This window comes from Alligator mississippiensis, chromosome 11 (assembly GCF_030867095.1).
Source record: "Alligator mississippiensis isolate rAllMis1 chromosome 11, rAllMis1, whole genome shotgun sequence".
In the NCBI taxonomy this organism is placed as follows: domain Eukaryota; kingdom Metazoa; phylum Chordata; order Crocodylia; family Alligatoridae; genus Alligator; species Alligator mississippiensis.
Genome location: NC_081834.1, coordinates 20,232,947 through 20,260,353, shown reverse-complemented (window position 1 = coordinate 20,260,353; position 27,407 = coordinate 20,232,947). Strand labels below are relative to the sequence as shown.

At 41.0% G+C, this 27,407-nt stretch overlaps 1 protein-coding gene across 3 annotated transcripts in view; it reads right to left on the bottom strand.

The window, feature by feature from the left end:
- Positions 1-27,407, bottom strand: part of FBN1 (fibrillin 1) — a 241,146-nt gene that overhangs the window by 91,333 nt on the left and 122,406 nt on the right. For all 3 annotated transcript variants that reach the window (XM_059714655.1, XM_059714657.1, XM_059714656.1), the window contains 10 exons: positions 25,716-25,841; positions 22,894-23,016; positions 12,542-12,664; positions 10,271-10,423; positions 8,493-8,546; positions 6,997-7,119; positions 5,505-5,630; positions 4,226-4,345; positions 3,487-3,624; positions 785-835 (listed from right to left, as the gene is read on the bottom strand). In XM_059714655.1, the coding sequence (XP_059570638.1) occupies positions 785-835; positions 3,487-3,624; positions 4,226-4,345; positions 5,505-5,630; positions 6,997-7,119; positions 8,493-8,546; positions 10,271-10,423; positions 12,542-12,664; positions 22,894-23,016; positions 25,716-25,841 (1,137 nt within the window). The remainder of the gene's footprint in view (positions 1-784; positions 836-3,486; positions 3,625-4,225; positions 4,346-5,504; positions 5,631-6,996; positions 7,120-8,492; positions 8,547-10,270; positions 10,424-12,541; positions 12,665-22,893; positions 23,017-25,715; positions 25,842-27,407) is intronic.

Genomic DNA, 27,407 nt, shown 5'->3' with positions numbered 1-27,407 from the left:
TGTCAGATTGTGTCAGTCATGATGACCTACTACAGTTTGAGACACTGAGATGATGCATATATGGGAATATACCGTGCTTTGGCAGGGGTCCAAATCAACCCAAACAGAGGAAGAAAGAGGGCTTTGGGGTTATAGCTTCTCAATGTATAATATGACCAACTCACACATCACAACAAAAACCATATTTTAAAAAGCAACTCTTTCTTTAATTAGCATTTTAGCATGGTGTGACACCAATTCCATGCACAACAAGAAACACTTATGCTTTGAATTACATCCAATTTTACACAGTGCAAAGTGGCTAAAACCTAACATTACAAATGGTAACAAAAGAGAAGTATATTATTTAAATGAGATTTTCTTTTCTCTCCTTTTAAAAATTATAACTTATTCTTATGTATTCATGAAAGGTTAAAATGATTATATCTAACTTATGTCATAATGCTACAGATCTGTAATTATGGATGCATTTTCATACATTTTTGACCTAGTGAATTGCTGAACACTAAATGGCAAATGTTTGATAAAGCAGAGCCATACAGTACTACAGTTTATAGCATAAAAAGTGTGAGATTGGAGTTAAATTGAATTACAATGGTCTACTCCATTGGACTTCAAGAATGCATTCTAAAACCAGTGAGAACAAATTTAGTGTAATTCTCATGATGTCAATGAAGAATTTGACTTGGGATTCTTACCGTGGTAAATTGACAGTACTAAACCAAAACATCAACTTTTTTTAAAAATCAGAATGTGATTAGTGTTTAAAAGCAAAAATAAATACCTTCACACAATGTTCCCCTTATTCTTGAATATCCTTTTGAGCAGATTGGATCTATAATAAAACAAACAGAATGTGAACTGTTTACAATACCATAATCCAGAATTTGCTGTGGTGACCTATTTTAATTAGCTAAAAAGAAGAAGTGAAATCTGAACTTTATAGGAAGTATTTTGTCAGGTAATAAAAGCATATAACGGAATAACTAACTAAACAATAGAATGCATCCACATGTCTGCTTACATCCTCTCTCAGTTCTAATGTATCCAAGTTACACAAACAAACTAATAGTGGGTTAAATAACTCCAATGCCATTCATAGCAACTTAATTACATTAAATTATTATTGTTCTGAAGTCACAGCCATTGCAGCCACTGAGTCCTTAGTGGCTAATTTAATTAAATTTAATTTAATTAATCTTAATTTAATACTGGTGTGAGTGTGTGAAATTCCACTGCAATGAGAAAGATTAATTTAACCTGGAGACTTCAGCATGTGAGCAATTTTCAGCCTGTAGAGAATAAGCAGTGAATATACATTTCTGAGTGGTCAACCTTTCCCTGAATTGGTGCATTTCTGCTACAAAATTGGATCCAACTGCCAAGGGAGTACATGAAAACCTCAACCCACTCCCAACTCAGATGCAAGAGTCACTATGCCATTGAGTAATCTAGGAAGTGTAACAATGGGGGCTACTTCCTCCAATGCAATACTGATAGGCCAATAAGCTGCTTTTAGTGTAGAACTCTAAGGATATTCTTCTACTGCTACACTGCCCCTGAACAGACAGATTCCTTCTAGTGGAAATTTATCAGAAATTTCCACCAGTGGGAATGAATTTCTTGGAGAGAGAGCAGTACAGGCATTCAGCCTGCAGCCACACCCTCTCCCCTGCTTCCTGCGCCTTCCAGAGACTATGGTGAACCCATCTGAGGAAAGCGTGGGGAGCAGGTTGGGGGAAGAGAAAGGGAGTGGTGACTGCTGCTTTTCTCCCTTTCTGAACCTGTTCGGGGAAGAAAGGGAGCAACAGGGCAAAGTTCCCAGCTGCTTCTAACTCTGGGGACTCTGGTATGAGGAATGGGCACTCTGGTATGAGGAATGGGCAGAGGGCTTGTGGTGCTGCTGCCTCCACTCAGCTTCCAGTGCCTGAGCAAAGGGAGAGGGCAAAGGTGCCTGCCTGCTCCTCACACCAGAGACCTCAGCATATGAAGAGCCAGTGGGGAGCAGATGGTGGCTGCTCTTCCTCTCTCCTCCTGTTTTATGGAAGCAGATGGAGCAGCTGCCCTGCCACCTTCTCCAAACCAGGGTGACCCCAGTCTTGAGAAGGCACAGGACTCTTTCCCCTGGCTCCAATCCTCCTGGTCTCTGAAGTGTACAAACATTCATTCCCTTCTCCTCCTCCCCAAAAGAAACTCTCCCAGGAGGACTTCTACCTGGTTTGAGTTGGCTTGTTTTTCTCCTGCAACTGCCATTTTTGGTCCTGGAGAAAGAACTTGAACATGTACAGACATGTACAGAATGGGGATTCTCCTGGTAAAAAATGAATGTTTGTACATAGTGGGCACATTTACATGTGAAATTAATGTGAAAGAATAAGCTTCAGTGCATATTATGATGGAGTCTATGGCTCCCTGGTGCTATGTCTCCATGTGCACCTGGGACCGCAGCACGTTGAGCTGGGTCAGAGCAGGGGTTGTCGCCTGGGGCTGCTCCAACCTGGCTCAGTGTGCTGTGGAAGGGCTGGCTAAGGCATAAGGATGCTCTACTGTGGGGCTAGCTAGCAGGGACTAACGAATGCCACCACAGCGTAGCACTTGTATTTACAAATTCTACCCTGAGGAGGAGTTATTAGTTTCCTGCAACCTAATAGGGCTATATGTATAGATATTGAAACTTTACTGTGGACCCAATTAGGTATCTCCACCATAAATGTCTCATGTAGATGTGCCCAGCCAGTGTTAAGTTCCCAATATCATTAATTTTGACAAATGCAGTACAGTGATATGAGATATACCAAATGATAGATTATAGGTGTGGTCAATTGCTATAAATCTAATTTCAAAATATATTTACCATAAAATCAAAGTACAAAAACGTATAGCACTAAATTCTAAACTTTTATGTTCCTTTCCCATCCCGACTAAGAAAAGGATAACTGTAATGCACTAGCTAATGTCATTTGACGTATGATTTTGCTGCTATGGAAGTGTCACCGGCTTAGTTCAAAACAGAACTGGATGGAATTTGCACAAGTCCTAAGCACTGGCGATCTTTGCAAGAAAAGCTTTTCACTGACCTCTTGCAATTTATTTTGTATTGTGATAGGTTAAAGGGCAAGCAAGATACAGTCAGTGGCAAAATTACCTCCTCCCAGCCCCACTGATCACACCTCCACTAAATAAAATTTGTGTGGGGCTAATATTGGGTATTAGAAATTAAGACCATGCTTGCTACTCCATGTGATGTGGCTAAGGTGCTCAGATGGTTCACTAGGCTTTGTATGAGACATCCAGCGAGTAAAACAAGTGCTGGATAGTTTTGAAAATCTAAACAATTGTCCTTTTTGTGGGTTTAATCCAAATGACTGAAATGCCAGAGCAGTTAGTCCTTCAGATAAAAATAGGAAACGGATGTACTGATATGGTCTCATAAGGTCCTTGTCCTGTCAGTTATGATGATACATGAGAATAAATCAATGGTCTTACCTCGTTCACAGGGTGTACATGGGCTACCCCAAGCAGCACCCAGTGAGGAACAGCACTGGGATTTGAGAGTCGCTCCATTGATATTTATTTCACATCTCCCATCCACTATACTCTGCCAGCAGGTGCCTTTAACAGTTTCTGTTGGGGGAAAAAAAACAGGATATCACCATGCAAAATGCTTAGCACTGGCAGAGTTCTCATTCCCCTGCTGCTTGCTGCTCAGAGTAGGTAAGACAGCTTAAGTGGGAGAAGTAGTAATTTATTGCCATTATATATCAGAAGTATATTACCATCTCCCAAGACCATGTATTTCACTCACAGAGCCATAGTGTCATTCAGGGCTATTCTTGGGGTGGTCCAACTGACACACCACTGCTCTTTAGACTACACCTCAAGTTCAAACCCAGCCCTTTCTCAAGATTAAATTTTCATAAGAAAGTGCCCCTTGTAGCAGACAGGCATCATTTTGAAGAGATGGCTTATGTGTCTATATGCTTGTTACAAAATCTCTCATCTCTCTCTCAAATCTGAAATGAAAGCACATTGTGTTCCCTCCCAACAGCTAAAGTATTTTTTTATGTACCCACAGTAATGGCGAAAAGAAATATTTTCTTAACATTTTCTACTGAACTTATCTGTCCAAGTTATTTTTAAATGCTTTCGGGACTCGGTATACAGTATTTGCATGTCACTGGAAATTTTCAGCCAATGAACATATAATCTTTAGATGAATAAATACCTATGCAGATGGTTCTTGTTGTATCCAAAGTACTTTCAGGGGAACATTCACAAGCAAAAGAGCTTAGTGTATTTTTGCATACTCCATTAACACATGGGTTAGACTCGCATTCATCAATATCTAGAAGAAGAACACACTCTCATTAGTGGCAGTAGGTGCTAGCAAGACTTCAGAAAGCCTCCTTCAGTTTAGTTAAAAGTAAAAGGTATCTCGCCATGTGACAGAAGATTTTCTGGCTATTTTTCCATTTTTCAGCTATGGAGCTCTTCATAGAGGATTGGTCAAATACATGGCCAAAAGATGTACTAACACATCTCCCTAGTGTGGTTTACTAGGATTACAGGAATGCCCAGCACTGCTACAGAACCTTGTTTTCTAGGGAGATCCAGCTGTTGTCTGGTTTTCCAGTTAAGTTGGTCAAGTGATTCGGCCATACTCAAATGGATTTAAAATTAAGACTTTTTATTCTTCACACAAACCCACATGTACAGTCTTTTATAAAACAATTGTACTTTATCTATACTAGCACTTCCCCACTGTTGCCAAAAACACAGTGGCCCTGGCAACAGCAACTGAGGAAATGTTAGTTCACATCAAGCGGAGGTGTTTTTTCCACCAGGTTTCTAACTCTTGTATGTGGTAGCCTTGAGAGCTGCGAGATGGCTAACTCTTTATGTGGTAGACTTGCCTCCTACCCATTGTTTCCCTTTTATTTCTAGACTTCACATTCTTTGTCTTCTTCAATGTTTCAGACATGCCTGGCAATACCTGAGATTTCCTTAAGACTATTTATAAAACCATGAACCGTTGATATTACTTTCTTTTCATATAGCTAATGATTAAATAAATAGTATGAGAAGCTTTTTTATATAAATCCATCTGCATGGCAAAATTTAAAGTCCTACCCCTGATTTTTTGTCAGAATACAAAAATCTTACATATTTTTTCTTAATACAGTATTTTTAATATTTATAAACAAAGGTATAATATTTCACCAATCTCCCTACTGTTCTCAGTTAATGACTCTAGAGTAAATCTGTGTCTCTTTTGGATTGGAAATTTCATTAGACTTTAAGATTTGGTTGACTGAATTTAAACTAAGTATTTTTTAAGCTTCAGCATGAAATGCAACCATTCTGCTTTGCCTCAACTGGAATTCATATCAGCTGCTAACAAATAAAACTGTATATGATACAAGCTAAATAGACTCCAGTAACATGGTGAAAAGTTTTAAACTGCAATTAAAATAGCTTGAATGTAATGGGGTGTTATCAATTACCTTCACATGTTTTTTGATCAGGCTTGTATATAAATCCTTTGGGACAGGTGCAGGTGAAACTTCCAGGGGTATTTCTGCATTGCCCATTGTCACAAAGCAGTAAGTTCAATGCACATTCATCAATGTCTGCAATGAAAATTAAGAGAAAAAAAAGACACCCTGACAAGAGCCCTTTCCAAGAAGTCACATTTCATTATGACTGATCTTTGTGTGTGTGTACGTGTGTGTGGTGGGGGACAGAGGAAGTGGGGTAACGGAGAGGGAGAGGGAGAAAGAGACAGATGTGTCTTTCAAAACCTTTGAAAAATGTTGGAGATTTCTTTATAATTTTAGAAGCAAGGCCTCTGAATTTATTTCAGATAAAAATGCCCACTCCAAATAAAGCTACAGGATTATTATAAAGTATAATAATGAAATATTCTTTTACCATTACTAATGATGACTGGCACTAAAATAAAGGAAACAATAACAGATTCATAAATAACAGATTAATTCATTTAAATGATGCATATACCTTCTAGAGAAAACTGAATACTTACTGTTTTAAAATTGGAAAAATTTGAAAACCCTTTCAAATGTTGTTGATCCCCTACCTGCATTCTGTTGTTCTGTTTATTCTACTAGAAATTTTCTTCAAAATTTCTCACTGTTCACATTACCAATGAAGCAATGCCACTGTTGGCAGAAATTGTGATAAGCACAAGTTCAAATGGGCTGCTGCTAAATCAACATATCACATCTAAGTGAGGCTAAAAGTGGTTAAAGATGCCAGCTTCCAGCCTACACTTGCAGCAGTGGTGAAAAATCTGAGTGAAAATACTAGTGTGGACATGGTTTCTGGGAAGCCAAACTGTAAGACCTCTTAAGGAGACCTTTGCATAAATTTTGGTCACTGGAGAAAAGCTGCATGAAGATGGCAAAGGGCCACGAATGACAGGTGAACATTAGGAAGATGCAAAGACCAGCCGGGAATATTTGGATGTGTCAGACAAACCTCAAAATGTGTTGAGAGAAGTTGGGAAGACAGAGCGGGTCAGAGCAGCAGATGGGAACTACGGAAGTGTTAGAAAAGACAGGGTGATTTGAGTAAAGCAAAATCTCTGGGATACTTCACAGGACTCCAGGAAAGTTGAGAGAGAGGAGCAAAGGGAGCATTAGAGAGGAATGGAAAACAGCTGTGATGAAGCATGAATATGCACTGACCTAATAACTGGGTGGGCTTGGGGAGCAGCTGGAAAGGTCACAGATGAGTTGGGGAGGAGAGAAGTGATACTATAACTAATGGGCAAATGATCTAGGATATGAAACATTTTGGAGGACAGGAAGACCATTAAAGAGCCCAGAAATGAAGACAGAAGGATTAAGAATAAACAACAGTACATCGCGATATTAAATTTTGATGTCTGAATTTTTTCTTCCCCATCTCAAAGAGAAAGGCAAACATCAAAATTTAATATGGAACTTTTAATAGGGAAAATGAGATATTTCATACCCAGGCAATTTTTTCCACTTGAATCCACTTCATATCCAGGATTACATCTGCATTTGTATGTTCCATGCAGATTCTCACATTCTCCATTGGGGCAGAGTGCAAGGTCCAAACATTCATTAATATCTACACAAATGCAGAAAGTTAACAATCAGTGTTTTTCTTTTGGAATATCACATTCACTAAACTAGACAAGATCATTCTTTTTATTAGCAAGTTTCCACAATTTTTCCCATGATGAATTTTCAGTTAGTAACTCCTGTGAAAACACTGCCCCTGAAGAATGAAGAGCATCCCCATTATGGTGGCTAAATTCCAGCACTAACCCAAAGGTGTCTGTGAATCCTGCAATGGCAGATACAAGCTGGAGATTACTTGAGAATCCTTACATGAGGACTGGGGGAATGAGGATCTCACACCTGAAAACATACAGTGCTAATAATCACCGAGTTTCTGTGATTATTATAACTTTCCAGTAGGCCTGTGCTTAAGTAGTTTTTATTGATTTTTTCCAACAGAACACTGATGCACTTCCTGCTTTCAGCTGAAAGCAGTCTCAGTAGGCTCAGCTGTGAACACTGGTTACAGATGAAAGGCTTTGCAAGATCTGGCTCTAACATTTTTAACACTTCAAAGGGAAGTGCAAGAACCAACTAAACTCTGGTCAATCCTGATGAATTATGACACTATTAAAATGAAGTCACTGTGAATTATGGACAGCTGAAGACACTGTTTTTTATTTTACTACAGAACATGGCATGTGCCAACTGTTTAATGTGGGATAACCTGGGAGTAAGAGGGATCATTAGAGAGCAATTTCAACAGCTTAAAGACTATTTTCATCATTTTTTCACAGTTGGTCTTTCACGTCATAGATATGGTACTGAAAATGATGATTTTTTTTTTTTCTCAAGGCAGTTAATTGAAGGGCATTTTACAACCTGATCTGAATTTAGGTTGGATAAGCAAGTTTTTATCTCAACGCATTCTCCCTATTTTCAATAAGGCATAAGATATTTTAGCAGTGGTTGGTGTCACCAGGCCTGCTCAAACTTTTGTAATTAAGTTCACCATCTGTGTGGCACTACTACTTATCTTCCCACCATCCTTTGTGACTGAGATAAAAATAGCTAAGTAAGATAGCAGGCCATTAGCACATCATGGCTTGCTAACTCAATATAGATCCAGGGTTTTGTTGTCTATGTAATGGAATATCAGTATTATAGTAATAATCTTTTACAAATCTACTTTTTCTAATAACTGCATAAAAAAGCCTGATAAGAGTGAGCGCTTACACTTGGGCTGTCATATTGCTGAAATGGTATGCTCTCTTGAGTTAAACCTAGGCACGTTTCTTTGAACAGGATGAAAAAAGCAGTTCATACTATTTCCCAGTGTCCTTCCCTCCACAGTGTAGTAGTAGGTCATCACATTCACACACCACCTCACACATTCATAGCCTGAATGTCTTTGGTCATAACGATGTAATGCATTCTTACCAGCTCCTGTTGCAGTCAAGCCTGGTCCACTGCTGCACAAAGCCTGGTATTCAGCTGAAAAATATTTAAAACATTTACTCTGATTCTTTTTAGGTTAAATTATTTAAAAGTCATCTTACAAAAGCAGGTTAATTATCTCCTTGTAGTAATACAACTTTCCATTATGCTAAAAATGTCATTACTCTAAAACTACAAAACATGAAGCTATTTTAGCTGGATCATTCAAATTGCATGTGCAATTTAGCCAGACAGGTCTGGGCGCATTTTTCCACAAATCCAGGCTATAATAGTGACATGGGTGTTTAACTAGAATATAGACAAACAGAATAATCCTGTGGGACCTCACAGAAAATTTAGCCTAACATTCATTTTTATAAGGAAGTCTGTCTCATAAGCATCCTTGTGGGTCAATGTGTGAAGAGCTTCTGAGCAGATTATCTGAGCTACAGCCAGAGACAACCTCCTACTTTCAAAAGTTCTTCAGTTTCTGCTACATTTTTTCCTTGAACAATTCCCTCCTCTCCTCCACTCAAAACTGAAGATGTTCTATGTACTCTTTCTTTCTGAGCTGGCATCTTTAACAGTAGAAAAGGTAGGCAAAACAGCTTGGAAAAACATCTCAGTGCTCTGTTAAATTAATTCAAATATAAAACAGAAGTGCATGGCATTGTGTCCTATACTTATAATAGTTATTAATTCTATTGGGCGGTAAGAAGGAAGCATCCTGATTCTAACAGATGCTGCTGGAAAGGCTTTTTCATGCTCTGATAAAGTTCTAATGTTTTGTTGCTATTCTAGCAAACGAGACCCATTGCAAAATAGTGACCAGCAAGTGTGCGTTGAAGATCACACATCAGGTAAATTAACCTGATTTGTTTCAACTGGTTACATGTTTCTAGCCCTTTTCATGAAGTTGCCAATTAAAACAAAGACACACTCCTTTCTTCCAAAGCTATTTCCATGCTACACATCATCCAGAACATTTTGTTTGATTACAATCATAATTTCATGGACATGAAGGGAACCAATGGATGAACTAGGAGCCGAATTCTGAAAACTGGCTCCATGTAAGGATCACTGGTGAGCTACTGTCTTACTTACTGGCTCCTACAGCAGAGCTATGCCAGCACTGCATTCCTTCAAAAAGTACTTTCCCAGCAGCAGTCCACACAGAGACACAAAGAGGAAGACTACAAGGTTGTCAATGCGCCATTATGATCCAGGTAAAATAAATAGTTTTAGAGGAATCCAATGAAAGGATAAAATATTTTCACCCAGTCCTAATTGACCTTCCATTTCTCTGTGCAAAATCTGAAGGTATGATTTTGACCCCTAAGTTATTTGTGGACATACTTTAGGTCATTTAGATAGTCAAATATCTAAATGCCAGGTGCACTTAATATCTAAACATTTAAATGATCTAAACTGTGTCCATAAATAATTTGAGATCAAAGTTATGCCTACAATTAATGAAGTCCACCAAAATGAAAGCTATTGTTTGAAAATCTGTCCTAATTCATGCAGCTACTATGGGCCAAATTCTTGGTGTTAAACATTACTCTTTAAAAACAGTCACTACTTCCTTTTACATACATGCAAAATAGAAGACTTTTCCAAAAGCGCAGCCAGCTGTGTGGCATGCACCTGAAATTACAAATCCAATCCTCTAGATTTAGGATATGTGGGAGACTTTGTTTTTTGTACAATGCTTTCAGAACTGTTATAAATCTCAACAAAAAGTGTAGGTTTAGGTTTCTACTTATCAAACGTTATACTACCTGAATTTTGGGCAGGACAAGGCTGGCAGGGTTCTCCAAAGGCATAGTCAGTGCTTGCACAACAGCATTCCGATTTAGTAACAGCACCGGTCAATGCTCTTACACACTGGCCTCTCTTGTATTCACCATAGCATGTGCTTCGCATATGCGTATCTAAATACCAAAAAAAATCCAACATAATCCTATTGTATATATAATAAAATACCATAAATAGATGTAGTATTAGATTTCAAATGCTGAATGTCAAAGCTTGAGACATATTACTGAACAGGACCATAAGAAAGACAGCCTATCAAAATATTGTTTTGAGAATTCAATATGTGGACAATTTAATTTTTCATTTCCCTGACATTTCACCTGGGTATCTCAAAAAATCTTCAGGTGGCCTGGACTCACAAAAGTAGCCAAAGAATCAGGGACCCATAGCTGATGCCTGGATTCCAAAACAATTTTTTCCTTACTGGAAAAGATAATCCTGCCTAAACAATGTTATTCTGGAATATTCTGTTTTGTACTTAAATGCATAGGTGGGACTCATTTCGTATCAAATTGTGTGTTTGTTTTCCAGAGTTCATTATTTGTTCCTTATTCATAGTGGGCCAAATTCAGCACTGAATTAAGTCCAGTGAGTTGGTATACTGTATAGTATGAGGATTGGGACAGGAGTGTTCAGCTATGATCTCAACTCCATAGTTTCCACAATACTTTCTGGTAAGAAAAAAAAACCCATAAGAGAAAACCAAAAACACTAAAACCTTTGCTTTAAAGTCATAATTTCAGGTAAAACAACCAAAAAACCCCTGAGACAGAGATGGTCACACAATTTCTACTACTAACTAGAAAAAAGGTCAGATAAGGATTCAGCAAACACAAATAAACAAGCCAAGAAGACTACTTCTATGTATAAAATGAAGCATGAAGCATGTCTTTTCCAGATTGGGGATTACATATGAATATGTTAAATCAATGCAACAGACTCCGAAGAATTTACAATGCGTTAAGAACATAAGAACTGCCATTTATTGGGTCAGACCATAGGTCCATCTAGCCAAGCATCCTGTGTCTCAGTAGCAGAGAGTGGATGCTAACAGGGAGAGTGAACTGGGTATGAACAGGGTTTCTTCCACTGTTCCTCTCTCACTTGCAGCCTCCAGTATTTAAGGTCTAGGAAGTTCTAATTCAGAGGCTGTATCACTAACTCCTGTGCTCAATAGCTACTGATGTCCCTTATCCTCCAAGAATTTGTCCAATCCCTTTTTGAATCTGTCAGTTTTCCACAACATCTGGAGGCAATGAGTTCCATACTTTAATTACACACTGTGTAAAAAACACTTCACTTTGCTAGTTTCATTTTGTGACCCCTAGTTCTTACGTTGTGAGAGACAGTAAATCTCTATTTACTTTCTCTTCATCCGTCAAAAATTTGTAAACTATTACTATATCCCCTCTCAAGCATTTATTTTCTAAATTGAACAGGTCTAGTCTCTTTAATCTCTCATATGAAAGCCCATCCATAGCACTAATCATCCTTGTTTCCCTTCTCTTTACCTTCTTTAGTTGAGGTGCAGGGACCAGAAATGAACACAGTATTCAACGTGTAGATGCACCATGGATTTATAAAAGGGCATAATGATGATTTCATTATATTGCAATTGATCTTGGTTGGGCAAAGAGATAGATTTTTAGTAACCAGAAAAGTTTTTATGCCTTGCTTTAAAAAGACTAATATGTTGCTGTAGAAGACATTTGCTTACATGAAAATGTTACTCATGAGTGTAATGACAAAACCAAAAATCCTCTTGTTATATACAAAGGATTTCTCTTGAAAAAGGGAAAACTACAATGTGCAAGTGGGAGGTACACAGGAACACTAAGAAACAGAAAAGGTATACAAAATTTTATAAAAATGAAACAGGTGCTTGTGCCTGCTGTATATTATTAACAGGTTTGTGTGATTGTTTAAAAATCATGAGGCCAGATTATCAAATGATGAAAACTGATGTAGCTCCATTGACTTCAACACAGCTATAAGAATTTACATCAGATAAGAACATGATTTGTTTGTTTTAAAAGAGAGAAAAATGGGAGAGAAAGGAAATGGAGCAAAATGAACTAGCATAGCAAATGTCACAGATAAATGCATCCATTAGCATGGGAGCATCCCCCCCTCTACCCACAAGTGGTATGTTCAAACTACAAGGAGTCTATCATTCCAGATTGAATGCCTTAGCCTAGTTAACTGCAACTCGCCTCACAATGAGCTTGTCTTACCGACACACACACGTCCATCTAGTCCCACTGCAAGCCCAGGAAAGCATTCACATCTGAAAGAGCCATCAGTGTTCACACAGCGCCCGTTCATGCATATTCCAGGTGTCTCGCACTCATCAATGTCTGTAAAAGAACAGAATAAGCTTTATTAGAAATAAAATTAAACAGTTTTCAATGCCTGGCTGAAGCTTGCATTTGTACAGCTTCTTTTCAATGTACCCCATAAAAAAATAAAAATAAAACAGACTTCACCAAGTGAAATATTAATGCAAATATATTTTTCATTAAAAATAAAAATCCCAACATTAGCTCATTCTATATAGCAGAGAGAGCAAAATTCTGCATCCTCAGGATTTTTTCCCCGTTCAAACAGCTACATTTTCCTAATACGTTCCCTTGAGATGCGTAATCTAAAATAAGGGTCACTCAGGCAAAAACATAATTAGAGGAAAAAGGAAACTCTGGCTGTTAAGACAAAGGACTTGTGTAGTGTTTAACATGGCATTCCCTTTCTGTATTACCATTTAGTTTTTGCTTTAAGAAAGCAGTCCAGAATGCAAATTAAATCTTTGACCCTTTTGAAGGGCCTTCATGCCTCCCCCACAAAAATATTTCTTCTTTCTGCTGAGAATTCAGTTTTTGGGAGCACTATTCAATGCTTATAGTCCAAATCCCGCCTGCACATCATGTCCTCTTGGTTATCTGCATGACAATTGTGTTATATTATACGCTTGTTATAACACATTTCCCCTTTCCATAAACTTTTTAATGGGGAAATTGCACATCAGCCTTGTAAGGAATTTTTTAATGATTTGAGTGCTGTACACCTGCTAAGAACAAGCTACCAACTTTGTCCAACAATAGCACATGGAACAATAAGCCCCATAGCAATAAAACAAAAGGATGAAAGCTATTAATATTAGACGGTTTCAGGAAAATGTCCAATTAGTCAAACGTTTTTATAGACTGTGTACACTGCAAGGAATGACAGCATTTTCTTGACACACGGAACATGCTATTTTGTGTAGCCAGTGATTAAGAGGGAAATATTTTAATATATTGTTTGGAAGCACGTGAAACATTTGCAAAATAATCACTTCTTGACAGCTCTCCTTAATGTATACAACAGACAGCATGTGTGACAATTTCCTATTTTCTGACCTTAAAAGGGCAAATTGAGAGTGAAACACCTCTGTGTTTTACTTAGTTTGTGTTGTTTGGCATGGAACACAACTTTTATGATCCAAAATTCCTTGTTCAAATTGTATTTTAAAATAGAAGTTCTATTAAAGTACACAAGCTAAATTCATTTCACTTTAGCCTACCACCTCTTATTCTGGTTCAGACAAATGCACAAATTGTGAAGGTTTTTTCCTATTTTTTACTCAGTCCTTCCCCAGACAGTACTCTCAATGAGTTTGCTTTAAGAGCTGAGTTAGATTTCAGAATTTGGCTATACTGTGACAGTGGTGTGGACCAAATTCTTTATTCTTTAGCAAGTATACAAGTTCTGTGAAGAACTGGTGCAAGAGTTCTTTCAAAGACAGAAGTGAACAAGCTCAAACATGTATATTTCCTCCTTAAATTACAAAACATTTATTAAACTCATCAAGATAGTAAAGGTTGGAATATGTAACATTTTTTCCTGTAAAACTCAAAACACTTTACCGAAGTGGATATAACATCATCATTTTGTAGAGGGCAGAAAGTTAGGGCATGGTAGCACCTACTTCAGAGAGGTATGAGTTTATGCAGGCAACTCCATCAAATGCTGAAAGATTTTACAGCAGAAGAAACTGAGGAATAGAAAAATAAAGTAATTTTGCCCACTCATGACATTTTAAGTGACATCCTGGCACATCCCTGACTTCAAGGGGCCAGGACTTCACAAATGTAGAGGCAAAGACAGAACCTAAGATTCTGATTACTGGACTTTGAAGCCTCCTTTAGTAGAAGGCTATATTTTAACAACCCAGATGAGTGCCAACTTTCCTGCACATAACTTGCCAGTGAGCCTCAGCCTTGTTCTGAAAAAGCCATCTACCAAATTAATTCTCTGGTCTAATCCATCTTTGCCCTGTCTTCTTGAACTAATTAATGCCAACTATAATGGCCTTTTTTGGATGGGTATCCTAGTGTCCCTACATTTTTTAACTGAAGACATCATATTTATCAGGCCACTGAAATGCCACTTTCAGTAATTGCTAATTTGAGCAAAATATTTTATCTGAATAAAACAAGCTCAGAATCTACCTGGTCTCTCCCTGCCAGTCCCTTATTCACATTCATAGAAATCTGACAGCAAATCAGACAAGGGGTGCTGTAATGGTTAATATATTTAACCTGCCTTCTATTACAGGGAGCATACAAGACTATGGTATAACATTCCTTTTTGGAATATTTTTTCGTAAAGCCTGAGTGGAAATTTTCACAGCCAGCCAAGTATATGCCCCGTATTCATACTTGCATAAATGCCAGTTTTATGGAACTAAGAGTCAATTTCAGTAACATTAATGAGGGGTTAGAAAGTCTTCTTAAGGCACCCATGCTTGAAATCTCAGTAACAAATGAGACCCTTAGAAAAGTATTGCTGCATATATGGCAGACCTGATATTCTTTTGTTGGTCCCCAAAAAATTTGGCACAAGCACATGTGTGATTTCATATCAAAACTGCTTGGTTACCTATCCACCTTGTTGCATAACTGTTGGTTTGTGTGCACATATACCCAACTTGTATGTACAAAAGCAATAAAGGAATGTGAAATCTGGGGCCAAACTCTTGAATGGTAAACACTGATGTACCATCATTGTCTTTTACAAAGCTGAACACATGTACATCAGCAAAAAAAAAACCTGGCCCTAACCATAGCTTGCATACACATGCAGTGTAAAAATCTGGCTCTCAAGGTTATTTACAGATGCTACTACTTTTGTGTAGGAGAGAAACCAATAAACTCTATCAGCATTCACAGAAGGGAGTCGTGAAGATGAGCAATAATAACCACAGAAAAATCATGTAACAAAAATTAAAATAGAATACATCCACCCAAACATCTGTATACATATATACAGGTTGGGGGAGTGTGCACGCAAACCAACAGTTATGCAGAAGGCTGGCCAGATGTCCAAGCAATTTTGATATGAAATTACACCTGTGCTTGTGTCAAACTTTTAGGGGATCAATAAAAAAAAAATATACAGTTTGCTGTATATGAAGTACTGCTTTTCTAAAGGATTCATTGGCTATTGAGTTTTCAAGTGTAGTTACCTTAAGAAGACTTTCTAATCTCTTATTAGTGACACTGAAAGGGACACTCAGATCCCTTCTACATATTACAGCTATTGTGCAATTAATAAGTTAACTGTGCAATTAAACTGAAACCAGATACATGTGCAAAGTACTTATCACACTATAAAAAGCTCCAACCAGTTATAAAGTTAGATCCGGAAAATATGTACTAACTTGATAGCTGGGTGCAATCTAGCTTTAATTTGCATGTATAGCAGGGTCTCCCCTGAGGCTGGAAGCCCCCATCAGCCAGAGAGGCTCCTAGCTGCAGAGGTACACCATGTCCAGTAGGGGATAGAAGTCCCATACCTGAGAGGACTCTCAGACCCTGCTGCACCCAGCAGCTGCAGGACTCTGGGTCCCAGCAGCAGCGGGGCACAGCTGTGATCTCCCAGCCCCAGAGGTGCAAGGTGTGCCTCACGGCTGGGAGACTGCAGTCCCACAGCTGACAGGACTCAGAGCCCCAGCTGTGCCCCACATGCAGCCAGTACTTTGGGTCACCCATTTGCCAGTGTAGGGGGAGCACAGGATGGTGATCCCAGGCTCCCTGGTACTGGCAACAAGGCGGAATAGGATGTAATGTGTGATCCCACAATCACGTGCGATGTGGCAGGAAGTGCAATTGTGTGGATCCCATACTGGATCCTATTGTGCCTTTACCTGAACATGCACAGGGGACCTTAAGGTTACATAAAACTGGCATTTAAGTATGAATATTGGGCATATATTTGGCTGTGGGTGAAAAATTCTACTCAAGCTTTATGAAAAAATGCCAGAAAGGAATGTTACACCACATACAAGCATAAGCATAAACATATACTTATGCACATGTACATATACATTTGTGAGTGCTAAAAATTCATGTTTAATGATTTTTTCTGTGGGTTTTATGTACCTATACAGTTATTAATGTACTGATGAAAGTTCTCTAAAAAAAACTTTGCTCATTATATTTTGAGAATCCATGGGCATGTCCACACATGCAAGCAAGTGCGCTTGCAGCAGCTCAAATAAAAGCAGTGCAAATTTGAGCAGGGGCTTTTTGCCTCAGCGCACATGCTCGGACATGCACTTTGTTGTGGAGCAAATTGTGCCACTTGGGGCAAAATAATCCTGCCTGGCTCCTCCTGAATCTGCAGCCAGGGGGAGCTAGGGCCAGGGGCCAGCACCTGTGCTGTCTCTAGCACTATAAAAAGCTTCCCTGTCCTGGCCCCAACAGTATAAAAAGCCACCCTGGCAAGTAGCTCAGGGCTACTCACTCTCAGGAGCTTCTAGGACCCAGCCAATTGGTACCTAGGGACACTACCCCTTGTGCCAACTGGACTGCTGAAGCAGCCCTGAGAGTTCCCTGCACCCACTACCCACTGCAGCAGTCTGGCAGTGAGGGCTGCTGCCTGGCTGTGACCTGCTATGCACCTGCCAGACCCAGATGGGGACTGCACAGCCAGTGGACTGTGGTTGCAGGGTTGGCCTCTGTGTGGCACTACAGCCACGTGTGCCAGGAGGTCAGCCATAGCCAGCTGGGTCCAAGGTGCCAGCTCTGAGCAGGCAGGGTCCTGCCACTGGCCTCCCTAGCAGGAATTGTGGTGTTCCCTATTGGAAAACTGAAAAATCCCTGATATAAAAAATCCCAAAGTCACTCTGTAAAATACCCCCAAATCCATGTTCCTCCACACGTAAAACAAAAGACCTGTATAAAGAAAGAGAGAGAGAGAGAGAGAGAAAGAGTGAGACAGAGACAGTGATCAGTTGGACAATGTTTTATTGATATATCTACAGTGTTAAAGCATGTCTCTAATAATAAAGTGAACTCTAAATACATGTTTCATGAATTTGTGAATATATATTTTGCTGCCCTCCCACAGAGACAATGGCTGCCCAACAGGGGATTTGCCCCCCCAACAGGGGGTTCAGCCCCCACACAAGAGGTACAGCCCCCCAACAGGGGCCAAATGGCCCCCGCAAGGCCCACATGCTCCACCCCAGCCCCCTGATTGCTGCCCCAACCTGGCCCCATCCGCCACCAGCTGCTGCAGCCCCCCCCAGTTCCACCCCCTGCTCCCCCAGACACTGCAATGGCTGCCCCACCAAGCCTCACTCCCCAACTTGCACCCCCAGGCCCTCATGGCTACCCCCACAACCCCAGGCACCGTCACTTAAAAAAACCCCCCCAGAACCCCCCCCCCCGAAAAAACACTGGGAAAAAAAGCCTCTGCTTACCTTAGAAGCAGGGGTGGGGGGGCTCCAGGGCCTCCTGGCACAGCCACCTGGGGCAGCACAGGGCAGTGGGGGGGGGGCAGAGGGCCCGGGGGGGGGGGGGAGGCGCACCGCTGGGGCTGTCGCTCTGCCTGGCAGTGTGCAGGCAGGGCCCCAGTCAGCCAGAGGGCACCTCCAACTCCTGGTAAGTGCTGGGGGGTGGTTTGTTTGTTTTTTAAACTATGGGGTGGGGGGCAGGGATCATAGATTCATAGATGCTAGGGTCGGAAGGGACCTCAATAGATCATCGAGTCCGACCCCCTGCATAGGCAGGAGAGTGCTGGGTCTAGATGACCCCAGCTAGATGCTTATGAAGACTCCCAGGGTAGGGGAGAGCACCACCTCCCTTGGGAGCCCATTCCAGACCTTGGCCACTCGAACTGTGAAGAAGTTCTTCCTAATGTCTAGTCTAAATCTGCTCTCTGCTAGCTTGTGGCCATTATTTCTTGTAACCCCTAGGGGCGCCTTGGTGAGTAAAGCCTAACCAATTCCCTTCTGTGCCCCCGTGATGAACTTATAGGCAGCCACAAGGTCGCCTCTCAACCTTCTCTTGCGGAGGCTGAAGAGGTCCAGGTGCCCCAGTCTCTCCTCATAGGGCTTGGCCTGCAAGCCCTTAACCATACGAGTGGCCCTTCTCTGGACCCTCTCCAGGTTATCCACATCCCTCTTGAAGTGTGGCGCCCAAAACTGCACGCAGTATTCCAACTGCGGTCTGAGCAGCGCCTGATAGAGGGGAAGTATCACCTCCTTGGATCTGTTCGCCATGCATCTGCTGATGCACGATAAAGTGCCACTAACTTTTCTGATGGCTTCGTCACACTGCTGACTCATGTTCACCTTGGAGTCCACTAGGACTCCAAGATCCCTTTCCACTTCCGTGCCACCCAGCAGGTCATTCCCTAGGCAGTAGGTATGCTGGACATTTTTCCTTCCTAGGTGCAGCGCTTTGTATTTCTCCTTGTTGAATTGCATTCTGTTGTTTTCCACCCATATGTCCAACCTGTCCAGGTCCGCTTATAGTTGTTCCCTGCCCTCCGGCGTGTCTACTTCTCCCCACAGTTTTGTGTCATCCGCAAACTTGGACAGAGTACACTTCACTCCCTCGTCCAAGTCGCTGATAAAGATATTGAAGAGTATCGGTCCAAGGACCAAGCCCTGTGGGACCCCACTGCCCACACCCTTCCAGGTCGATACCGACCCATCCACTACGACTCTCTGGGTGCGACCCTCTAGCCAATTCGTCACCCACTGGACTGTATAGTCATCCAAGTCACAGCCTCTCAACTTGTTCACCAGTATGGTGTGGGATACTGTATCGAAGGCCTTCCTGAAGTCTAAGTATACGACATCAACCCCTACTCCTGCGTCCAGGCATTTTGTAGCCTGGTCATAAAAAGAGACTAGATTAGTCAGGCATGATCTATCTGCTATGAACCCATGCTGGTTTCCCCTCAGCATAATCTGTCCTGCCGGGCTCTCGCAAATGTGAGCCTTGATAATTTTTTCGAAGACTTTGCCTAGGATGGAGGTAAGACTGACTGGCCTGTAAGTTGCCTGGGTCCTCCTTCCTCCCCTTCTTGAAAATGGGGACCACATTGGCCCTTTTCCAGTCCTCTGGGACCTGGCCCGTGTGCCACGAGCGTTCAAATATTACCGCCAGTGGCTGTGCAATGACCTCAGCCAGTGCCTTCAGTACCCTCGGATGCAGCTCGTCTGGGCCTGCCGACTTAAAGGCATCCAGTTCCTCCAAATGACTCTGCACCATATCAGGGTCTACGCATGGCAGTCTGGTGTCTTGCTGCTGCCTCTCTACAACCCCAGTGAGAGACTTGTCGCGCCCCTCACTTAGGAACACTGAGGCAAAGAACTCATTGAGGAGTTCAGCCTTGTCCCCCCTGTCCATCACCAACTGCTTCTGCCCATTTAGCAGGGGTCCTATTCCACCCTGGGCCTTCCTTTTACTCCCTATATATCTAAAAAACAATTTTTTGTTATCCTTTACTTGGGATGCCATCCTCCATGGTAGCTTTGGCCCATCTAACTGCCTCCCTACAAGTGCAAGCAGAGGAGGTATACTCCTCTTTGGTAATCTCTCTCTGTTTCCACTTTTTATATGCTCCCCTTTTAGTCCGCAGGCTGCCCTGGATTTCTCTGGTCAGCCAAGGAAGACTCCTGGCCCCCTTCCCTCTTTTTCCTCGCAACAGGATCGTCTTCCTCTGTGCCCAAAGGATCATTTCCTTAAGGCACGGCGACCCTTCCTGGGCTCCCATCTCTTCAAAACTCCTACTCTGCAGTGCGTCCTTGACTAATCGCCTGAGTTCATTGAAATCAGCTTTCCTAAAGTCTAGCACTTTCACCCTACTAGTTACCTTATCCACTCAACGTCTTATGGTGAACATTTATGTTACTACAAAATCTGTTCCAGCTTTCAGTAGGAATCACTTGAGTTGCCTGCAAATTCTGGATAACTTTAAAAATTTTTCCCTTTGGTGCAAAGTAGTAATGTTTCTGTAGGGTCAGGAACACCTTTTTCATTGGTTCCTTACTCCTGTTTGGCCCAGAGGTATATAACTGAGGGTGCAATGGAGAGAATCACAGGTTTGCTACTCGAATGTGAGGCAATCAATCTATTGCACTGTGATCTATATCAGTTCCTTGCACAAAGTCTTTAAAAAAAATAAAACAGTAAATGATGATTATGCCAAAGAGGCAGGCAATGAGGCTCATGGGTTAAGTCCCCATGTATGAGTCTTATCAGTAGCAGCATGATATAAAAACACTGCACCAGTGACACGGATTCTGCAAAAGAGCAAGCTGATAAAATGAGGGCATTGTGTTGGTGCAACCCACTGCCTACTGAGTGTGCAAGCCCAAGTTCCACTGCCCTTCTGGAATGCTGGTACTGGTAGTACTTGCCTTGATAGCCTGGGATCGCAACAAATACAGAGTGGGTGGCAACATCTACCTTCGTAGATTGAGGAATAGTATAGTTGGTGGCTGTGGCTCTGGCAGATGAACTATAAAGAAGATAGTGACTGGGGTCCCCAACAAACAGAATGCAGCACTACTCAGCAGTGATATGACTATTGCTAAGCAACATGACCATTTAAATCTTAGCTAGTATCCTGCAGGCTGTTCAGACCTTGAATACATATAGATAAAAGTGTTCTGTTTTCTGTTTCTCAACTGAGTCACCTGTCTCTTTCCAGCCATGGCAGACAGACATATACTGCCCATTCTAAAAAACTGAATGGGAAAATGATTTCTGAAAGTCTCTGCAGCCAGCTCAGCCATGGGCCTTAAGCTCAGGAGATGCTATTTGCAGGGGGCAAGTTAAGAACTGTATATTTGTTTGAGAAATTAGTGGAGAACTGTTTTGTCTATGACTACTTGAACAAAATGGTCTTGTGGGTATGATGAGAACAAACTCTTCTCTGGCACAAAATATACAATTCATATCCTGTTTCCTGAATCGTGGATAGCCTAGCTTGCAACTTCAGCATGAGAGGTATCAACTGTAAGAATATTATCTTCTTGGCACTTTAATAGATTTGTTGGGCCTGGTCTGGCTCAAAGTCTTAGTCCAGGTGTGGTCCCAATCCAGATATGTCACAAGAGCCCAGTATCCCACTCACCTCAAATTTTAAACACAATTTATTTTTTTGTGGTACTGACACTTAAATGGAAATTATTGTTACTGATCTTCAGGGGAAAAAAAACACTGAAGTGTGACCCGATGAGCTATTTTTTAAACTTAACCTAGTATAAACAAAACACTATTGTTGTCTTGCTCCCCAGAGTTAAATGATTTGTAATTTTTAAAAAAGAAAAACTGTAAGTAACTTGGCTCAGCATTTGTTTATTCCTTACTTCAACTTCTGCTTTGTGCCTATTAAATTTGCTGAAACATGAAGAAACAAAATTTCAAGTTCCTTGAGGGACAGGATGGAAACTATGATGGCATAAATTAGCAAACAGAATGCCACATTGTCTTATGCTGTGGGTACTGCTGAGATACTTTAGCAAAGGAAAAGGACTAGGCTGTTGGGCTGCTCCCATCTATGTCTTGATTGCATGGGTGCTGAGCACTTTTGTGGGTTACAATGTGGGGTAGGAAGTATATAAATGAAAGTAGGAGAATGACTTGAAGATGCCAAAGAGTTAGGATGTTAAAAGTAGCCAAAAAAGGGAATAAGAAGCTTATATAGGCAGGGCCATGTAGAGCTATTTAATGTAGTTCTGAATGAGCTAGCCTGGATTCCAGAAGCAATATATCTGTGTTAGTACAGTGTTCCAGATAGGATCATTAGGCCTGCTGATAAGATAATTAGCTCAGGTGAAGCACGGCACTAACTCATCCATGCTACTTCTGATACCAAAGCTAGTTTGTTCAGAGCTATCACAGATACCCCTAAAGAGCCTTGTGCTGTACCATGTTAATATATTCAAAGAGGCAAGAAAAGGCACGCACGTGGGAGCCTAGCTACAGATAGCACCGTAGGCAAACACCAGGAGTTTCACTGGGTCAGGTCCTAGTATTTGCCCATGGAACGTCCCCCACTAGTTGTTTAGGAGTGTTGCTCAACACTGTGAACAGCAGAAGACTGTCTTGAAAAAGGACAATTTTTTCCAGCTGATTATAAAGTGGATTTGAGAGGAATACTGTTTATCAGCCTGAAGAGTCAATATGGGGATGGAAAAGCAGATGGAAATTAGATGAGTAGTATTAAAGCTATTAAAGAGGTGCGATTTATATGCCCTATAAAAACCATAATTTTTTATAAATGCTTATTGTCAAACACTTACCTCTGCAATAACGTCCATCAGATGCTAACTGGAAACCAGGTTTACAAATGCATTTAAAGCTGCCATCCTCATTGATACACATTCCATTAAGGCACATGTTCCTTATGCTGCATTCATCCATATCTGAAATTGCATACAATGGATACAAATGTTCACACTGAAAAACTAGTAAGAGCTCCCACTATTTGTATCCTCTAAATAATCAATCAAACCAAGCTACTATGTGGTTGTCAACATATAGGAGGACCCTTAAAGGTGCCCCACAGAAATTACTTACTTGTAACAACAAATCCTTAACACATCAAGAAATATGTTTAAAAGCACCAAATGGCATAAAAAAGACATCCAGAGTCTGGCAACTCTTGAAATAGTCATATGGCAAAACCTTTAGGAGAGTGAAGAGGATATGACCAGAGGCAGCCTCCATATAGAATGGTGATATTAACTTGATGTTGCCTAAAATACTGCATGATTGTGAAAGATGAGGGTTGTGTAAGAAATGAAAATTTCTCTAACCAATCTTGAAACGTACTATACAGGTTTCCTGGTACAGTTGTCACACCTGTACAAGGAAATCCAGGGAGCCTTTCTTCAGACATTACTATTTTGAGTACCAACTCCTATTTAAAATAAAATGATCACTTCTCTATATTTAGATGACAGAGTTGCCTGTTAGGGCCCCATGCAGGTAAAGGCGTGATGAGATATAAAGCACACAATCACACCTCCTGCCATACTGCTCTTCCTATCATGCCATTAACTGAACATGTGGCCAGGGGCCCCTGTGCCTAGGAGCCCCATCAGCTGAATGGAGCTCCCAGCTAACGGGGCCCATGTGCACCCCCCAAACCTGGGGACTCCTAGCTAACAAGGCTCCTAGCCATAGGAATGCATGCTCCTCCATGGTTGGGAAATTGCAGCAGCTGTGGTCTTCCAGCTGAAGGAGTCCCCAGAGCTGGGAGTCAACATCAGCTGGGAGCTCCCAGGCTTGGAGGTGCACACAAGCCCCCACAGCAGGGAGCTCCAATCAGCTAATGGTGCTCCCAGCCAAAAGATCTTCTGGCCACATAACTCTCCAACGTATTTCTCCTTTTTCACACCATTAATTGACTGAACATATGGCCAGGTGACCACTTAAATTGTCATTAGATTAACTGGTTAATCACACCTTAAGTGTAATGTGTAGATGGGCCTTACAGTACTTGTTGGCTAACCACAGAGTTGCATTGGCATTGTATACCTTTTGTGACCAAGCTGCATGGCATGGAAAATTTTTAAAAACTCAAATGTAATGTTACAGGCTTCAGTTCATTGGTTTCTTACATCTTGTTCAAAATGTTCTTGCTCTACCCACACTGTACTTGATCTGCACGGCTATGAGTAAGTGCACAGAACAAGGGACAACAAAGAACTGGGTCCTTGAAATATATCAAAAGCCAGGACTTGACACCAGTTTCATTGGAAGTTATATACAATGCAAGCCAACACTGCGCAGACCCAGCACAAAGTCTACGTGCAGTAGTTCAAGAATCCAAAGCAGTGTAGCCAGGTTGGTGTGATACTGAACGAAGGTTAGTAAATAATCCTGAGAAAGCTACATTATGGTCTCCCACACACATGCACAACACCCAGTCTTTAATGAGTGACACGTGTGTAAGTGCATGCACAATCTCAGGAGTAAAATCTGACCTATTACTCTGCAACAGATGCAATAGTTTGAGAAGCTGATGAAACGGAAGATGCTCAGAGACATTCTGGCAACACGTCCAATGGAATTAAAAATGTTTTGCCAGATTGCTCTGTAACCAGCACTGGTTCTTACTACTAGGACATGTAATTTGATGAGAAAGGAAGAAGTTAGAATGTGAGTAATGATGGATTTCCAGGTATATTTAAACGATATAATTACATAATTTGATGCTTAAATAAGAAGTCCACACTGTTAAACCATACCTAAAAGTGGTAGGAAAATGAGAGTCCTAAAATGTCTGTCTTTACCAAGGATTAATGTAATTGCTACTAACACATAAAAATCACTGGATAATAATGACATTACAATATATTCAGGATCATGCTATTTTCCTTAACATTACAGCTGGCTTGGACAGAAATTACACTTCTAGACATGGTGTGTTTTCTTTTTACTTACAGGCTAAGTCGGACAAAAATAATTTATGATTTTTAAAAAAAAATCATGCATGTATCCCAACCAGGAATTTTGGCATTAAGTCTTTGAGCTGAATCACTGAGATAATATTCTGCCAAAAATGTTTCTAAGAACAGTGCTTCAAATTCTTTTAACGTATGAATAGATCATTGGGAACTGTCCCAAGGAACTTGGGAAGCATGATAAAGAACATTCTTCATTCTTTTCCTTTGCTAAAAGTCTAGGAGGTAGGAACCCATCAAATACGTTTACAATTCTTTAAAAAAAAAATTTACATTTTTAGGGGTCAAACCAAACAAGATTCACATAAATCACACTGCTAGTCACCAAGTAGGATCCTATAAAGCACACTGTTAAACACACAGTAAGATCATGTAGCATGCGACTTGTGCTTTGCTCTGAAATGTACCATTGCCATCAAAGAAACTACATTTTGCGATAGTGGTATGTGCTAATTCACTTGCTGGACAAGTATTCTACTGCAAATTGGCTGCAAAAGATGGTTTATTTTCCTGCCCAAACACAGGAAAAGGTATTTAGAAATTTGGTTCCCAGTTCCTTCTCCTCCCACAAACAAAATCTTTTAATGTTTATTAAAATTAATAACCACTTGAAACTACAATTACCAGTATGGAATAACTTCAGAAACTCTTACCTTCACAGTTTTTCCCATCAGCTGCGACTTGAAAGCCAGCGTTACAAACACAGTGAAAGCTGCCATCTGTGTTTATGCACCGTCCATTATTACAGATCCGACCGTTCTGTACACATTCATCAATATCTGAAAGCCAAGCAAAAAAAACCCAAAAAATTTCAAGTGTGCTTTTTTTCCTTCTGTTTTATTTAATCTTTCCTTCCCCCACTTTCTTGACACCATGTACAAACTATTTTTGCCTAAAAAGCCTGTTTTGATTTGCATACCTAAATGTTATGGCGTCTGAAAGAAATTCCAAATTTGCTGTAGGAACTAAGCCTTAGTTCAAAGACTGTTAGACTATAACCAGGCTCCTTCTGGCTGTCTATACCCTGATTTCTGCAATCCAGTTTTAAAGTTATTAAAAATGAAATATTAAAAGGGGTTTGGCTTTTGACATTGCTTTATGATATAGGAAGATAGTGAAGAATTTTGAGACTTTCCCACCCAAAGAATATGTTTTCTGCTTATTTATAAATTTGAAACATCATATACTCATTTCCCTTTCTCTGCAGGAGACCCCTGGCAAGATCTTTGGAGGACCTGAATAGTGATATCACATAAGGCTGGCAGATCTCCCTTTCCCCCAAATGAAATGAAAAGAGATGCTGAGACAGACTGTCTAGACATTTTTTTAGCTTGCTGCTTCTTCATCAAGGGCTGGATCACCTCCCAGAGATTCTGTCTCACTGGGGATTCTGTACACAAAGATCTCAACCAGTCCAGCCAGATGCCTCCTCTTTCACTCCATATTTTCTCAAAGGCACTGCAGACGCCCTTCTACAGGTGTTCTGCACAGAAGGTACACTGCTGCAGGCTGGGGTGGAGCAGAGGACAGGCTGTACTCCAGTGCTATAGATTCATAATTCATAGATTGTAGGGTCAGAAGGGACCACAATGGATCATCGTGTCCAACCCCCTGCCCCTGGCAGGAAAGAGGACCGAGGTCAGATGACCCCAGCCAGGTGACTATCTAGCCTCTTCTTGAAGACCTCCAAGCTAGGTGATAGCACCACCTCTCTTGGAAGCCCATTCCAGATCCTGGCCACCCTTACGGTGAAAAATTTCTTCCTAATATCTAATGTAAATCCACTCTCAACTAGTTTACACCCGTTATTCCTAGTCACTCCCTGGGGCACCTTAGTAAACAGCACTTTCCCTATTCCCCGCTGACCTCCCCTAATAAATTTATAGGCGGCCACAAGATCTCCCCTCAGCCGTCTCTTGTGAAGGCTGAAGAGACTCAGCTGTCTCAACCTCCCTCCGTAGGGTCTATCACGAAGACCACTAATCATGCGAGTGGCCCTCCTCTGGACCCTCTCCAGATTCCCCAAGTCCCTCTTGAAGTGCAGTGCCCAAAACTGGACACAGTACTCCAACTGCGGCCTGACCAGTGCCGCATAGAGGGGGAGCATCACCTCCTTTGTTCTATTAGTCATGCACCTGCTAATGCACGACAAGGTGCGATTGGCCTTGTTGATGGCCTCGTTACACTGCCAGCTCATGTTCATCTTGGAGTCAATTATGACTCCAAGATCTCTCTCTGCCTCCGAGCTGCTGAGAAGGACACTCACTAACCTATAGGTGTGCTGGGGGTTCCTCCTTCCCAGGTGGAGTACCTTACATTTATCTTTATTAAATTGCATCCTATTT